The sequence below is a fragment of the Platalea leucorodia genome, assembly GCF_965183815.1.
Source record: "Platalea leucorodia genome assembly, chromosome: 1".
Taxonomy (NCBI): Eukaryota; Metazoa; Chordata; class Aves; order Pelecaniformes; family Threskiornithidae; genus Platalea; species Platalea leucorodia.
In genome coordinates, this window is record NC_138823.1 from 90,239,996 (window position 1) to 90,257,083 (window position 17,088).

Below are 17,088 nucleotides of genomic sequence, written 5' to 3' on the forward strand. Positions count from 1 at the left end.
AGGCAAAACTCCTTAAATGTGGGGGAAAAATCCTGGAGTTATCTAAGTCCAGGTTCTTCAACCCATAACTATAGCAACAGAATGCCTCCTGGGAAGACAGTGTGCACTCTTGCTAGCCCTTCTTCAATGTAATAAGGTAACCTCATCAAGGTCCCCAGTCAGAAACTAATCAGTTACATCCCAAAGTCCAGGCAGTAAAAAGAGAAATGCCTGGTTTGCCTTAGTCGATGAATGGAAGTAAATGGAGTTAAAGGGGGAAAAAAACCCCACAAACCCAAACATCAGGACTCCTTCCTCCTACTCAGTATAGATTCACTCAGATTATTTGAAGGACCACTTGCAATGTTTTAAACCAGAAACAGCCCAGCTTTTCAACAATCACTATTACTCTTCTACTTTTTGGACTTGTTTGCTGTAGTAATGAATGTTAAGTACCTTTGAAAATGCTCAAAAACTTGTTATTTTTCTTTTCAGAGATCCTTTGAGACTGCAAAGACTGTTTAAAGAAGGAGACGGCATGAGACTGGATTCAGTGCAGTAAAGTAGGTTAGTTTGAGGACAAGGAAAAAAAGTCATTATTTAGACCTTCTTGTGTTGCCGTGATGAGAACTTACCATTGCTTCTGGCTGCTGTTTTGGGCTGGTCAGCCCCACCAAAGTTTCTTAACTCCATTATCGAAAAGGACTAGTGGCTTTCCAGAAAAGGAAAAGGTTTTGGTATTGTCTGGAAACAGCAGGCGAGATCTCCATCGTTCCAAAAGGAGCTGGATGTGGAATCAGTTCTTTTTACTGGAGGAATACACAGGAACTGACTACCAATATGTTGGCAAGGTAAGACTCTTTCATATGCATCTGTGTTTTGATTTTAGAAGCACTGGAAAGCTAGCAATAGCAAGTAGGTAAGAACAATGCCTGCTACAACTTTTAGTTCGCCTTCCTGTCTGCCTAGCTTCTGCTAAGGAGTAATTCAGCGGAAAGGTTAGTACACTTCAGCTGCAAATTGTAATCAACAACACGGAGTTCCTCATTTAACCAGCAAGTCCCATGGCCAATCATGCACAATTATCTTAAAGATTTTCCTTTTTATTTTTGTCTGGAAATAGTGCAGCTTAATTATAGGGTTGTCTAGGCCCGATTTGTAGCTTTAAAATGTAATATGCATTTTTCCCTCATGCTTATTAATTTTGCTAGAGTCAAACTATATAAACCAGAATAGGTTTTGGTCCCAGATATTTAGGATACACAGTACCCATATTTTGGTGAGGATTCTCTCTATCCAGCAAAAGGCAACCATTTCCTTTTTTATTCCCCACTGCACACAACAGTGCTGCAGCCATGAGGTTTTGTAGTGCCACTGAGAACTCTATGACATGACCATAATACCACAGGCCATGCTATTACAAAAAGTTGAAGTACACTGTGATTATACACTAAGAAGCAGCAGGCAGCTGAAAATTTCTAAGCTCAAAACATGCTGACAGTTAGAAAAGAGTCAGTAAAAAATAAGAATAAAAAAAAAAATCACAACTTTTAACTCTGAGAATATCCACCTCCCTGAGCAGCAAACCCCCATGTAGGTAACAACCTTTATATGAATTGTAGAGCTAATGCACCTGTGGTAAGTCTAGAGAGAGTCTACGCTGCCCAAGGTGCCATAGTCTATAGGAGTCTCTCTTGCAGAATGCAGAAATTATGCTATTGATGATGACATTCAAAGCAGAAAAAATACAGCTTAGTTTTCCAAACTAAAATGGGATTGTGTCTGATCTAGTTTGATCTCTCAAGCCTCTTAGCAAAGGCTGCAGATCACAGTAGTTTGACATTTTATCTCCCTCTGCAAGATTCCGAGCATTCCCATGAGAGATGATGGCTGCTTTTCTTGCCTGCCAATCAGCTGTCAGTCAAAGTTGGATGCAACACTCCTTTCCTGCTAAATGGCTGCAAGGCATGATTCAAATGAAGAGCTACTCAGCTGGTGTAATACTCATAGAGTTCTGACCGGGATAATCAGCATTCATGAAGGGTACCATTAAGCCCAATCTACAGGAAAAAGCCAAAGGCAGAGAGTCCTCAGAGAGGAGAAATAGAGAAGGAAGATAAGAGGGTAAGAAAAAAAGCTAGAAGAGAGTAAGAGGGAAGAACTAGAAAGACAGAGGCGGAAGGAGAGGAAACTTTACAAAGGGGAGGGGAAAGGGACATCAAATGGGGGCAGAGAATAGCAGTTGGGAGAAAAAGGTTACCTAAAGAGAGCACAAATAAAAACAGAAGATGAGACAGTGAAGGAAAAAAAACCCCAACAGGTAAGAAATATGGAGTCAAGGAAAAAAAAAACAAAAAACAAATTGAAAGACAGAAGACCTCCACACAATCTCCTATTTCACAGTCTACTCAGGGGGGTTAGGGCAATGGGGATCCCTTTCGCCAAAGATAAAGCATGTGGTGCTGAGGCAAGTCCTACAGCCTGTCATTTTCACTGTGAATTTTGACATTAAATCTGCTCAGCCCCAAGTCCCCCGTTCTCTCCACTGCAGAATTAGAGTATAAGTTATTGGCTTCAAAGGGACTGATGGGGGAGTGAGTATTCCTGCAGGATGAGTTTGCTCAGAGACAGTTAAAAACCGGTCTAGTTGGACCAGAAATCCAAGAAAGTTTGAACTGGAGTCATTGAGAGAGAAAAAAATGTGGATGATATTTTTAAAAGTTGTTGTTCTGCCTGTTGGTACTTTAATACACTTACTACTACAAAGCATAGAAACTACATATAACATATAAATGTCATTGATTCTGTGTCCCTGGGCTGTTCACAAGTGGCCTTTCACACGTCTTTGAAATGCCAGAACTGCTCACACCCTTGTAATTGAGCAATTAGCCAAGAGGCATGGAAGAGCAGCCATTTATTATTAGAGAAAGTTGAGTATTGGTGTGAGGATAAATGATAGAAACAGCTGAATGTCTCCAAATTGAGGTAACCAGGCAATTTAACTGAGCAATTAAACTTGATTGGTGTGGGCAAATGAGGATAATGAACATGTTTATGAAGCATATTTTTTTCTGAGAGGACTAAATGTTAACCTTAAATATGAACCAAAAATGGCACGAATATTTGGTTATAGTCCTTTTATTCTCTTATATCATAAAGAAATATGAACAGGAAAATCTTTTAAAACAATAGCAATATATGTATGTGAAGGGGAATTGTGCTTATGTCTTACTGTATAAGCAGTCAGACCTGGATCTTCTGGGGTTTTTTTGTTTAGTTAAAGCTGGTGGGCATTAACATCATAATTATAAAAAAATTATTCCATATAAACTACAAGAAAAAAAAAAATTTACTTGGGATGGTTTTACTTTTGTCTTGTCATTTGTTAACATCTCTTTAATTCAAACATCTACATCAAAATTTGAGATATAAGAAGTCTGTTGTGAAAGATTCTAACAGCATTATTTCTATAAACTGCCCAAATTACAGTTGTAAAATCCTGTAACTGTTTATACTATAAAAGCCGCATTTATATCATAATAGTTTTAGAGAGAAGGGAAAGAAAAGTGAAGGGGAATGTATTTAGGTTTGAGATAATAAAAAAGAAAGGTAATCTCTCTGAAGACAGAGCTCCAGGCAATACTGAAGACAGTGCTGAAGCATTAGCAGAGTCAGGGACCAGGGCACTACTGTGCTCCATACCCCGTATACTCTGTATCTAATGAACCCAAATGCTTTCCATCCTTTAGGAGATAAGTGCCTAAGCACATAGGAAACAAAGTAGCCTTTTTTTGGTACCCATGGGTACCGTCAGCTATTAAGAAGTGCTCCCCAGTTTTGTATGCTACACACTTTACTGTCAGCCCAAATATGCTGCTGTATCACACTGGACAAGAATATGTGGCTGCCAACAAGAAGCTCCCAGTGTTATCAATACAAGTTGATTGTATGCTGTGGCTCTGACACCAGATCCACCATTTTATTATACAGTTCTTGTATTCCTGAATTTCATTCCTGTATATTCATGAAATAAAGCCTTTTAAAAAGAGTAGAATTTCACACCTCCAGTCTTGGTTAGTCTCAGACATAATAATATAAGGAACTTGCAGAAAAATTCTAGACTGGAATTATTCATTGCACTGCTGAATAACTAGTGAACTACAGCTATTCATTGAAGTGTGATTGATGGGCACAGTGACATTTTAACCTGAAGATATCTTTTCTTCTGGTTCAGAAATTATGGCACTTGGCAGGGACTCAATCCCAAAATAAAATAAAAGGATTACATGAGCATCAAAGCAGAGAAGTGCCCAACACTACTACCTAGCCAAAATCTGCAATATTTGAGTTGGATTTTGAAAGAGATCTAGTTGTACCTATGGCTGCTTTGTACAATTTTAAAGGGCTGGGGTGAATGCAGCTCTAAATCACAGGTAAACGATGAAGTGGTAGTGCAGCTGTATATAGAAATATATGCTATGTTCCCTAGAGGTCTTCAGATATTCCTGGGCAAAAGAGTGAAAAAAATCTGCCCTGTTCCAAGATTATACTCAAAGGTATAGTTACCATTTGTATGCCCTTGATGTTTTTGCACAGCTGTCTCATTGGCTACATAAAATCGATGTACTGGCATCCATCACGGAGTGGTCTTGTTAGAGCACAAACCTACAAGTCATTGTTACGTAAAGGGATAGGAAGCCTCTTTTTTTTTTTTTTTTAGACTAAAGAAAGATCTGAACTCATTAACCCAGAAACAGCTTCTGGCAGCCTGCAATGGAAAGGAGCAACTTGCTTTCCTAACAACAACAGGAACAACTGTGGAACGGTTTTGTCACACTCTGTCTGTCTGGTACTAAAAGGAAACTTCCAGACATACTTTTCATTTTTGCTATGTCTTATTGATGTTCATATAGTTCAAGCAGTATGCCGCCTGGAAGCTATCTGATGTTACTACCTGTACAACCCATCATAAACAATCATCCTCTGCTGACAACTCCATTTTTCAAGGCAGACAAAGTCAAAGTCCTGCTGCTGTGTGGCTTGGCAAAGCAGAAAGGATACTGCATTACTCTAGGCAAAACCAGAATTCTTTTGTTTGGTGTTGAAAGAACCACTGGGAAAGATAAGTTCCCCACTGTCAGGAATGGTTTAAGGTACCGTTGATCCTGCTTTGGAGTAGGAGGGGATGAACTAAGTGGTATCACAACATAATTTCAGTACTCTTTTTCTTTCTTTTCCCTGATTTTTACTTCTGGCTACAACTATTCTGAAGGCAAGCAGAACCATTCCTTGTGGTGTATTTCACCAGAAGCAAATCAAACAAAGCGTAGAATCTCTCCAAACCATTGCAAGTAGTGGGACTAAGTCAATACTGAGAAAAATATCTGGCTGTGAGCATACACAAGGGGCTATTTGAACAAGGAAAATTATTGTCATGGAATACAATCCATGTATTTTCAGCACTTGAGGCGGTAATGAGTCACATTACTCCAATGGTTAAAAGGTATCGTATCTTAATTGGATGACATGATAACTAGCAAGAGAAACCTTCACTTTCTCTCAGATCTTTAGTATGCTAGCATTCTGTACTTATCATCAAATCTTTTGTTCCCTCAAAAAAGAAAGATGTGAAAAGTCAAACTAAAATGACTTTTCCCATCTGCACTTTTAACATGCTTTATGCAGTTCTGTTGGCAAACATTTGCTCAGTATTTGTTTTCTTTACCTTGTAACTTGCACTATGATATACACTTGATGCCTTCAGTTTCCTGTTCCAGACACAGTGACTATTTATTATCTTTACAAGGCCTAAAATTAAAAGTTCCACTTGTGACTTCTATTTACTCAGGGAGTCTACTCAAAACAGTTTTCAATTTATTTTGACACTCAGAATAGCCTTTCTCCAGGTCTGGATAATGCACTCTGCTTCCAGGAGAACTGGCAGCTCAAGAGCCAGGCTTTAAGTCTCTGAATGACCTCTCAGTCCTGAACAATTCCTGGGCTTGAAGTGGCTCACAGCAAAACTGAAGACAGCTGTCAGTCATCCCTAGGTTGCATCAGTCAATCTGAGGTGCTCTCTGGGTTGCAGCGCTGCCCACATTGTACACAAGGCTCTGGGCTGGACCCCTATCCCTGGCAAGTCCTCAATGATCTTCTTTCACAGCTAAATGTGCACATGAAATTTGACTTCACACTGTGCCTCTCAGAGGACGTCTGCACCCTTCACCATGCCAAAGAAGGAGGACTAAAGTTTTGCACCTTTCCAGATTTAGGCCCCTTCCAGCACACCATCTGTGTGAGGGTGCTGTGGTCCTGGGGGAGCACTAACGGCTGTCTGCACTACTCTCTGCAGAGGAACTTCTCTCTTAGCAGGGCATAGGGCTTTTGTGGGCCATTTATGGCACTCCTGCCCTTGCTCCTGACAAGTCACAGGGTCCTTTACATGTACCAATATTAGTTAATTGCAATGAGATGTTTAACTCTGTGGTGAAAGAAGCATTAAGACCAGCCTTTTACACATGAGGAAACTGATATACAGGGAGGTTAAATGACCTTATGCACAGCTAAAAGTCAGAAATTTCTAAAGTGAGATTAGACAAAAAAAAAAAAAAAAAAAAAAAAATCAGAGTTCTTAGCCCCTTCCCTCCCTGTTTAAATGATTAGGTCACCTGCCTCCCGCTTCAATAGGCTGAATACTTGTCATTCTCTTAAAAGGTAGAACAAATGCCATGGTGCATCTGCACTTCCTTTATTCCTCATCCATCATTCATATTTTATGTTCCACCACTTGACTTTCCCAACTGCCCTTCATTCCTATATTGAATTGCACACACATACACACACTTGTCTTATATTCCTCTTTGAAAGATTTACTGGTGCTGATAGAAGTTCTCTGTACTGTCAGTCTCTGTGGAATAGAGATAACTCTGAAATGAGGGACAGTTGAGAGGTTAGAGGCCCAGGACGACAATCCAGAAACAGCTTGCAGATTCTAAACTGTCATATGGGGGCTAAGAAAGGAGATAATGAGAAATGGGTGGGATGGGCAAGAATGTTATTCAGAAAATGAAAAGGCAGGAAATATAGCACAGTTAATGTTTACGATCATCATAATTGTGAATCTACTTGGCATCATCCTTGTATCCAAATGTATTACACAATATGAGAGCCTTACAACCATCTGTTTCAAACATACCGCATTTCCTACATTATGGCACACGATGGTACTTACAGTGTAGCAGTACATAACCTCCTCCCATTCTTCCCATTCCACCTAGAGAAGCAAGTAAATCCTGGGACCCTCAAGCCAATATTTCCGTTAATCCGTATTTTTCATTTTTTTTGCCTTGAACTAAACAATTTTGTTTTCTATATGCTAATGACCTGCTCATACCAGTGCTTGCATTTTGGGCCACATCTTTTCAGAGAGCATCCTGTCCTACCCTTGTCAGCAATCTGCATGTCTTCCTGAATTGTGTGCCCCTAGACTTCTGGCTATAGAAAAACAGCTGAACACATTAATCTTCCTCCCCAAGGAGAGACTGTGGGTGAGGTTCATGCTTTATTTTGGGTTACGTAGATCACTGGTCTTTGGAGCTGTGATTACCATTTTCTTATTTTTTGTATAGCGCAGTAAAGTCCTCACTATAAAGCTGCAATGTCATGAATATAGCACTTGCAGGCTAGCAACAGATTAAAAACAAACATCCCTCTCTCAGGCTCAAGAGAAAGAACCACTCTTATTCTACCATTTGTTGTTTACAGTTGGCTCACCAAAAATATTAAACCATAAAGCTTAGAGAAATCTCTTTGTTAAATGAAACTCATATTGTCTGTGACTCCCTTTTCTTTTGCTGCTGTTTCCCTCACTGGTGAACACAGGTTCTCAGTGGGGCAGCAGCAGACTGAGGTCTGTGGCCAGTCAGTGTAACATTTCAAAACACAAACTGAAAATGTGTTGTGATGTGAATACCTACTGTTGATCCGTATGCGCTAATGCAGACTGTGGCTTGCTTTCACCATTAATGGGGTGAAACAAACCTCAGCGTGCACTTGCAACTACTTCAGGATTCAGTGAAGCTTGTAGTTATGAAAGTCTGAGGTGGCAGATGAAGGAAAGGGAAGAATCACCCTCTAGAAGGAAAGAAGAAAGGAAAAATATCAATCCTTTCTCTCTTCTCTTCTAATTTCACAAAATAACCCAAACAGAACAACAAAGGTTGTAAAGAAATAAAAGACCGGGTGAGCTGCAAGTTAAAAACGTACGTTAAAGGAAGAGGGGAAAAACAGATCAAAAAATGTTTATGCTAGACCTATCATTCCTACAGTTTTCTTTTCGGAGTTGTTTATTTTGGAGTCATATCACCCAAAGAAGACTGCAGCCCTTCTATCCCCAACTTGCATATGCCGTGTTGTACAGAGCAGGGCTCCAGAAGATCTCAGCTGGAATGGCCCCTGTGTATAGGAATATCATCTGTCTGGAGCTATTTCTTACTTTGTCTCTTGGTGAAACATCAAATGACATTTCACCATTAGATGTCTATTGGAACAAAGAAGGTTTTACTATCCCACACAGGCTCACATAATGATCATTCAGTCATCTTTAGCATATTTGTCAGCTTTGCCCATACTATATCTTCATGTTGGAAGACAACATCAAGTTAAGTCGAGGCATTTGTATAACAACTTCTATGTTTAGCATCATGTTATCATTAATGGAAGGTTAAGTTCTCCCTAAAAGACAGAACCAAACAGTATAACTGTACTTTTGGCTGTATGACATGCTTCCTCCTATCCAGCAGCCCTCGCAATCAAGCTGATGGGGGCACTGGCAGAGGATTTAAAGGGCATGCAAACAGAGGTGTCAGAGCATTCATAGTTTCCTTCCACTCCATGCTCTTTCTGTGGTTTTACACATTTCAGGTCAGTTGCTTAACGCAACGTTAATGTTACTTACAACTGCTAAAATTCCTCACAGAATGTCCTGTACACATAGGGAATAACAACTGCCAAGGGGGCTGCGGGCAAAGAGTTAATGCCCTGTGGATGAAAACTCTTGCATATATATTCATGGTTACTGTAAACTGGTGTGAGCTTGAGCCTCATGCTACTTCCAAGTAACAAAGCCTGTCAGGATCTACACTATTCATCTGATAAACTCACCTCATGCAAATACCTATTATTTTACCTACAGAAAATATTTTATGAAAAATTCCTTTTAGATTATTTAGACTGATAGGATCACACCAATTATATGTGCTTCAGAGAGAATTCTTTTCTTTCATGAATACTAGATATGATATAATTGGGAGAGCATAGACACCAGTATTCTCACCAAAAGAATTCCAGGCTTTCCAGTCAAAATGAACCCGCATTCCTAGACAGGCAATGTTGGATCTTGAACTATTACCTGAAGCCTGTGACAGAATATCACTCCTGCCAGGTAGAATCACAGAATAATTAAGGCTGGAAGAAACCCCTAGAGGCTATCTGGTCTAACCCCCTCCTAAAAGCAGGTCCGATTAGAGCAGGTTGCTCAGGGCAGCATCTGGTCAAGTTTTGTGTATTTCCAAGGATGGAGATTCCACAACTTCTCTGGGCATGTCTCTCAGTGCTTAACCATCTCTCCTTTCTTTTTTTTTTCCTCCTAATATCTAATCAGAATTTCCCTCATTACAACTTGTGTCTATTGCCTCTCATCCTGTCTCTGCCTTCTCCAGCTCTGCCTTCTCTAGCTCTGCCTTCTCTACACCCTCCCATTAGGTAACTGTAAACAACAATAAGTTTTCTCTTCTTAATTCTAAATAAAAACATTTCTCTCTCTTCATACATCATATGCTCCAGCCCCCCCAAGCCTCTCGGTGACCATTCTGTAAACTCACTGCAATATGTTAATGTCTTTCCTGTACAGAGAAGGGGCAAAACTAGATGCAGTACTCCAGTTGTATTCTCACAAACTCTGAATGGAGGAGAATGATCAATGCCCTCGATCAACAGGCTACACTTTCGCTAAAACAAACCAGTTGCCGTTCTTCTCAGCAAGGACACACTGCTGATTCATGTTCAATTTCTTTTCTACCAGAATGACCGGATACTTCACTGCAAAACTGTTTTCTCTCCAGCCTGTACTGCTGCAAGGGATTATTCCAGCATAGATGCAGGACTTTGCATTTGCCTGTGCTGAATTTCTTGAGTTTTCCACCAGTCCATTTCTCCAGGTTGTTGTCCCTCCAGATAGCAGCTCTACCTTCTCAATACTGAGAGCACTTCACCCAGCCAACCTCCATTTTTTTATGATTTGCCAAACTGCTGAGGATGCATTCCATCATTTGAGTCATTAATAAAGACATTAAGCAGCATTGACCCCCAGTATCAACCTCTGAGGAACATCACTAGTAATCAGCCACCAGTTGGACTTCATACCACAGATCACAACCCTTTGAGCTTGGCTATCCAGCCAATTTTCCGCCCATCTTATTGGACATTTTTCCAGTCCATATCTCACTGACTTGTCTGTCAGGATACTATGGGAGACTGTGTCAAAGACCTTGCTAAAGTCATGCAATATCCGCTGCTCAGTACTTGTCCACAGTGCCATCCATGCCATCATGGAAGGCAATCAGGTTAGTTAAGCATGATTTTTCACTACTAAATCCATGTTAGTTGTTCCAAATCACCTTCTTTTTCTTCTTGTACCTGGATTTAGCTTCCAAGCGGATTTGGTTTATAACCTTCCCTGGAACTGAGGTATAGCTGGCCAGTCTCTAGTTCCCAGATCCTTCTTGCCTTTCTTTAGAATGGGTGTGACTTTCCCTGTTTTCAGAATTTAAGAACCTTCCCCAATCACTATGACTTTTCAGACATTATAGAAAGAAAACATTTCATCACCATCCTTAGATGCATCCAATGTTGTCCTACGGAACTGAGTTTGTCCAATTTACTTAAAAGGCTCCTAAATTACTGGGTTTTGTCTGCTGTGGAAAATGCTTTACTCCACCAGAATTTTCTGCTAAGGTCAAGGATCTTTGGAGCCTGTGGGCAAATTGCACTTTCACATCCCTGAGCAGTTCTTCTTTATTCATGAGTAATGGGTCCAACACAATGCATCCTCTGGTCAACTCGTCAATCACCTGGGTCAAGAAATTGTCTTATGACACTCTGCAGAAACCTGGGTTGCTTGCACACGGACATATTGCCCTTCCAGAAAACATCAAAATGATTAAAGTTCCCCTTGAGTACTATGGCCTGCAATCATAGGCTTTCCTCCATCTGCCTAAAGAAGGCTTCATCTACTTCATCTCTTTCAGCAGGCAGTCTGTAGCAGATGCCTACCATGATGTGTTGTGATGGTCTGTCCTCTTACCCACAAGCTCTTGACCGATTTGTCACCTGTTCCAAAGCAAAGCTCCATGGACCTGAGCTGATCTTTTGCTAATCCACCTCCTTGACTTCCTGGCCTGGCCTGGCCTTTCTAAAAGGCCTACATCTTTCTGTGGCAGCATTCAAGTCATGTGAGCTACCCCTTCACATCCCAACTAATGCACTTTGAGGAATACTCATTTGAAAGAAGAATCTACTCAATGGCAGCCTTGGCTAAGGTTTCCCATAAACATATTCCTAGGGTCCTGTTGAGATTTGAATGTGCAGCCTTTTAGACTCTACCTGCTGTCTCACACAAATCCTTAATTATCTGTTTACGCAACACAAACTTTTGATTAGAAACAAAGTTGGGGAACATGACAACATGGAGATATTTTTCCTTTCCCCAGCTTCTAAACTGTAGAACTAGATGATCCAGGCATGCAAATAGATTAAAGACTCAACTAAACCTGTTGATATGAATTAATTTCCTTCTTGTTAAGTCTTCATTTCAATCTGAATGTAGGTTGTCATTTGTTTTAGTGTTTGTCTATATCCTCCCTTCTCCATCCCCCTACTTTTCTCCCCGCCACACACACTTTTATAGAGCATATAAAATTCATACACATATTTCAGGATTTGATTGTCAGCATCAAGTGCTCAGAATATCAAAGGGTCACCTTTGTCAGTAAGCAAAGGATGAGCATTTGCTTTCAAGTGCATCCATCAGGGAGTAGTCAGAAACTGTTAGTTGCTGAAGAAGCCTGATGTTTTATTCAACTATATGCCAGTAAAAACATTTCTGGATATTAGGCCAAGGGGTTTTTTGTTTTGTTTTGTTTTTTTCCTAGTTCATCTTTAAGATATATTCTACCCTACCCCCACAAGAGAACAGAGCTTTTCACTGAATTAGAAATGTACTTGTTCATATACCTTAATTAAGGTGCTGTATTTGCCTACCATATAATTTTGAGGCATTTTTGAAATGAGAGTCCAGAGAAAACATTTTCTCAGTGATGAAATAAATAATTCTGACCACTGAAAAAGAGTAAATAACTGTCCCTGGGTAAATTCCCTGAGAAATCAAAGGCAATCAAAGCTGGGCATATAATACAGACTGATTTCACTAACTATACACATCACATAATTTAGAGATTAAGGGACATATACTAAAACAAATTATTAATTATAGACGTGCATGTTTGTTGAATGTACTTTTTTCTGAAAAAAAAAAAAAAAATTCTCCTGCTCTCAGTAGAATACCTGTTGTCATCTACTACTATGTGTGTTCCCTTTTTGATTGAGTAATGCAGTACAGGACAGAAGTCCCACTATAGTCAGCTGAAGACCTTCAAATTAACTGAAAAATATTTGGATCAAACCCATGAAAGTATTCTGTCATAAAATGGCTGGGTACACAATAAACCTCATATGATTTTTTTTATTCCCCTGTGTAATTTTTAAAAGATGAGATATATATATCCAGGCCTTTTGGCTCAGTGAATTATCTTTTCGTGCAAAAAAGGAAAATGGGACATAGTTTATACATTAATTAGTAAGCTTAAACAGTGGAGATACATTAACTATGCTGTAGGTGCCTTTTCCTATGCACATACCTGTCTTTCAGATATACAAGGATATCAGAATATTGGAACTATTTTGCTTTGACTTGGAAAAAAGCTATAATGAAAGTTGGTGCTCTTGAATTGTATGCACAGTTCTCATTGAAAAATTGGGGTTTAGGGGAGAGATTTCCCAGGGAGGCATTCATCCTTTTAGGGACTCATTATATTCCCATTGAAAGTCATTACAAGTTAGGCACTTAATTTTCCTTAACCCCACAGCTCACCCAGTAGAAATGAAAGCACATGTATTCCTTTTCACTTTACCACAGTCTTAAGATACCTTAAAATGTTATTTGAGCTCATACAGCCAGCCCCAGAGTGCAGGAACTCCCCTATCTACCCCATCCCTTAGCTAACCTGTGGTGACAGTAACCTTCAGCTGGTGCATAACAAACACCTGAGAGCAATTAGATTTTCTGGCATTGCAGCTGCATTAGCAATAGGCCATCCCCCCACCCTCTAAATGCAGCAGGCTGTGGCAAAGCTACAGTATTGCTAATCTTTACTCCAGTTAAACAATCCTCAGTCTTTCCACAAACTAACACAGAACAAATTACACCCAAAGCTCTCAAATCATGTTATAATCATTACATACAGAACTGGACATTAACAACCCAGTTTTCACTGCAGGGATAATGCAGAAGTATCAAAAAGTGATCTGTCTAGGATTAGACAGGAAGACTGTGACAGAGACAATATTAAAACCTGCCAGTCCTGTATTTGCAGCTACAAGCCTATCTTTCCCTTATGTATTTTGTGTTTTGTCAGAGATGCACTTAAATGTGCTTCACTCCTTGTTTGCACTTTTTTTTTTTTATACCAAGGAAATCATCAGTGATGCCTCAAACTAATTTTCCCATTTAGTCTTTAAGACTCACACTTGAATCCAATGACTGACTGTTCAGTTATGGTGGTATATTTGCAGTGATGAGAAAGTCTGTCTCCTAAAACAAAATTACTTGTACAGCTCTTTATGGCTTTCAAGGATTCATAGGCTTGAATTTTCATTCCTGATCACTGAAGTGTATTCACTAGGTAAGAAAATAACTTGTAATCTCTCCTAATCTTCTGCTCAGATATTCATGTAAGAGAATTTTCCTAGTACCTGACCTAGGGTATGACAAATCCAGGGGTGGCTAAGTCCTTTATGCTTTTTAGTAAGTGAACGCTGATGCCTCAACTAAAACCATTCCTGTCTACCAGGTACTGATGCTACCACACAGTTTAAAAACACTGGCAAAAAGGGATGATGTCAGTATGACAAAGAAATGCCAGATGCTGAAATAGATGGACCAAAAAGCATAAACCAGTTGGTTTTGTTTTGTTTTTTTTAAACTGGCTTGGCCTTCCTTGAGAGAACAACCAGAGCTCCATGTTTTTGTGAGGGTAATTGCAGAAGTCTGTACGATACTCTCTTGTTACCATCACTACTGTTTAGTTGCAGAGGGCTCTTTAATCTTTCAGACAAAGGCATAATGAAACCCAGCCACTGTAAGTAAAACTGGGAAAATTCAGTTTACGACCAAGGATTATTTTTTTTTTTTTAAAGTGAGAGGTCAGTTATTACTCAGAGGCAGAATTGTTTTGAGTTCCTTAGAGTCTAAAAGGAAGATTGGCTATCTTTCTTACTGTTATACAGTAGTTGAAAGAAATGCAAGAAGTTTGATAAAAGAACATGAAATTCAAGGGCCCATATGTATAGAGATCAGACTTGACACCACAGTCTCTTGTGCCTTATAAATTAAAGAACTATTTGTCTTTGTAAAGGCAAACTTTGTAAATTCTTGCTATAATTGTGCTTAGAGATAATAGGAAGAGGAACAAATAAAACTACATTACCACAGAAGAGCTGAGCAACACTCAGCTCAGGAGAACATAGAGACACCTTTACCTAGTTTGCAGCTTTGCTAAATATTCATTAAGATCTGATAATGAATTGCCCGGAGAGAGAAGGGCCAACAGAATAAGGTACCTTTCTAGTTTGATGTACTGCAGTGCAGGACGAAAGCTCTTGTGCCATTGTCCCTGTTTAATCACAATGAAGAGCAGCAGCAGTTGGGGAACCCAAGAGGGAAAAGAGTTGATAGGCCCTAGGCAACGCTGAAAGGATTGACACTTTCCAATTGATTTTTTGCAAAGCTGATTAGCTGTGGCTGCATGTTTGCACTTCAGGTTAGAAAACCCATTTGTGATTTTGAAGGGTGTGTAATAAAGGTGTGAGTCACCAGAGAATGAATGTTTATTCTTAGCTTCATACATTTAAAATAGAACAACAGGTTCCCAACTACTGTTTGGGCAGCCTACTCCATAAACCAAGGATCACAACATCAGCCAAACTGTTGTCCCTGTCTATCTCAGACCATGTGGCCTCACAGACAGCCCTCAAAAAGAGAATGAAAGGAGCCTTCCAGCCTGCCTGGAGGGTGTGAGCCTGGGGGCTCCAAAGTGAGAGCACTTTGCCTCTTGTCCCTGGTCTAATGACAAATTTTTATTCTAGTGCCCTTTATACTCTATTTCTTACTCCTTTTTTTTTTTTTTTTTTCCACTCCAGAGCCCTATACTCTTATTATAGTGTTTTTTCTATGCTTTGTTTGTATATTTTGAAATCAGATGCCACCATCTTTTATTCTCAGTTTGCCTTTTGAGTACCTGGTTGCTTCTGAATCTTGAAATGTTCTTAGTGCTTTTTGGTCCATTCATTTCCTGAAGTTGTTCAGCAGCACAAAACTGTTTTTTGGCTTCTCTTAGTGTCATTCATTTACAGGGCATAGATTGGCACTCCTGCTTTTGAGAGTGAATGAGAAAGATCACTGATATTTTGATATTCTCAAGAAACAAAAAGATAACATCACCCTGGTGGGTTCTTTTCCTAGGTGTTTTTTTATTCCTCTTATAGTTCTTGATATCAGGACAATCTTTTTTGCAGATGATACTGCTGTTACTGAACAATTCTATGTGACATCTAGCTTTTTTCCCCATTTGCAGTGGGTGCAATTTTAGCATTTTCTTGATTTTTTTTGAATCTCATGGAATTTTTTTGGTAAAAACCTCAGAGTTAGAGCTAAGAACCAGTACTTAGGTTAAAGGGGGCCCTTAGAGATTATTGTTTTACCCTTTCCCTGGTATACTCTGAGGCGGTTATCGTAATAAAAAATTTCATTTGCATTTTAATAGTCCAAGTATTTGATCCCTGTACCCTTTACCAATTTTTTTTTAATTTTTGCTGAGTTTTTCTTCTAGTATACCTGATTCCATGCAATCAGGGCTGATATGGTTTCCTTAAAAAAAGTAGCAGATACGAATTTTATAAAAAAACATAGTCTGATATGTATTACTATATTAAAAGGATTCCACAGCTGAATGAGCCAGGGTTTAAAGTATTTCTAGTTCTGCTATACAACCTCTTATAAACAAAACACCAAAAAGTAACCACAATGCAAATAGGACATAGTATATTTTCCAATAGCTCAAAGAAACCCACACCCCAAAATCTAGAAATCTTGTACAACCTCAGTAATTCTTCAGTGCTCTATTTCATTAATTTACTACAGATTTAATGTTTGCATGCCTGATTTCAGCACCAAATCTTATCCTTTATTGCTGACCAGAATATCCTACAGGAAGAAAAGGATGCTCTTCAAAATGGAAGGAATAGAAACAGGATAAAAATGCAATGTTCTTGAAATAGGAGTTACTAAAAAAAAATCCAATACACAATGAATGGTTATAAATTAAAAACAGCAAGAGAAGGAGAAAAACTTGAGTGTCTTAGTCAGTGATTGGATGACAGGAAGAAGCTAGTTTGATATGACAATGAAAATGGTAAATGTTTGTACTCATTTCTAATAGAGATAGGAAAATATTAACATCGTTGTTCAAAGACCTGTGTCCATTCATACAGAAGGAAGGCCAATCAAAATGCAGCAATTACAGAAAAATGACTAGGATCATCAGCCCTTCATATTTCGCCTTCTCTTCACTGGCTCTTTTTGGAATCCACTTGACTTGAAAACGAGAGACTGAGGTTGTAAACAGGATTCCAGCTGAGGACTCAGAAGTGCCTATTTTGCAAGCGAAGACTGGATATAGGCTGGTAGCCTAGCAAAGAAAAATAATGAGAACATAT

General features: G+C 39.3%; 1 protein-coding gene across 1 annotated transcript in view; it reads left to right on the forward strand.

Annotated features, from left to right (window-relative positions):
- Positions 1-602: 602 nt before the first annotated feature.
- Positions 603-17,088, forward strand: part of LOC309589246 (cadherin-6) — a gene marked incomplete at both ends in the record, with an annotated part of 49,014 nt that continues 32,528 nt past the window's right edge. Inside the window, one exon of the mRNA XM_082309211.1 lies at positions 603-830. Within this exon, the coding sequence (XP_082165337.1) occupies positions 603-830 (228 nt within the window). The remainder of the gene's footprint in view (positions 831-17,088) is intronic.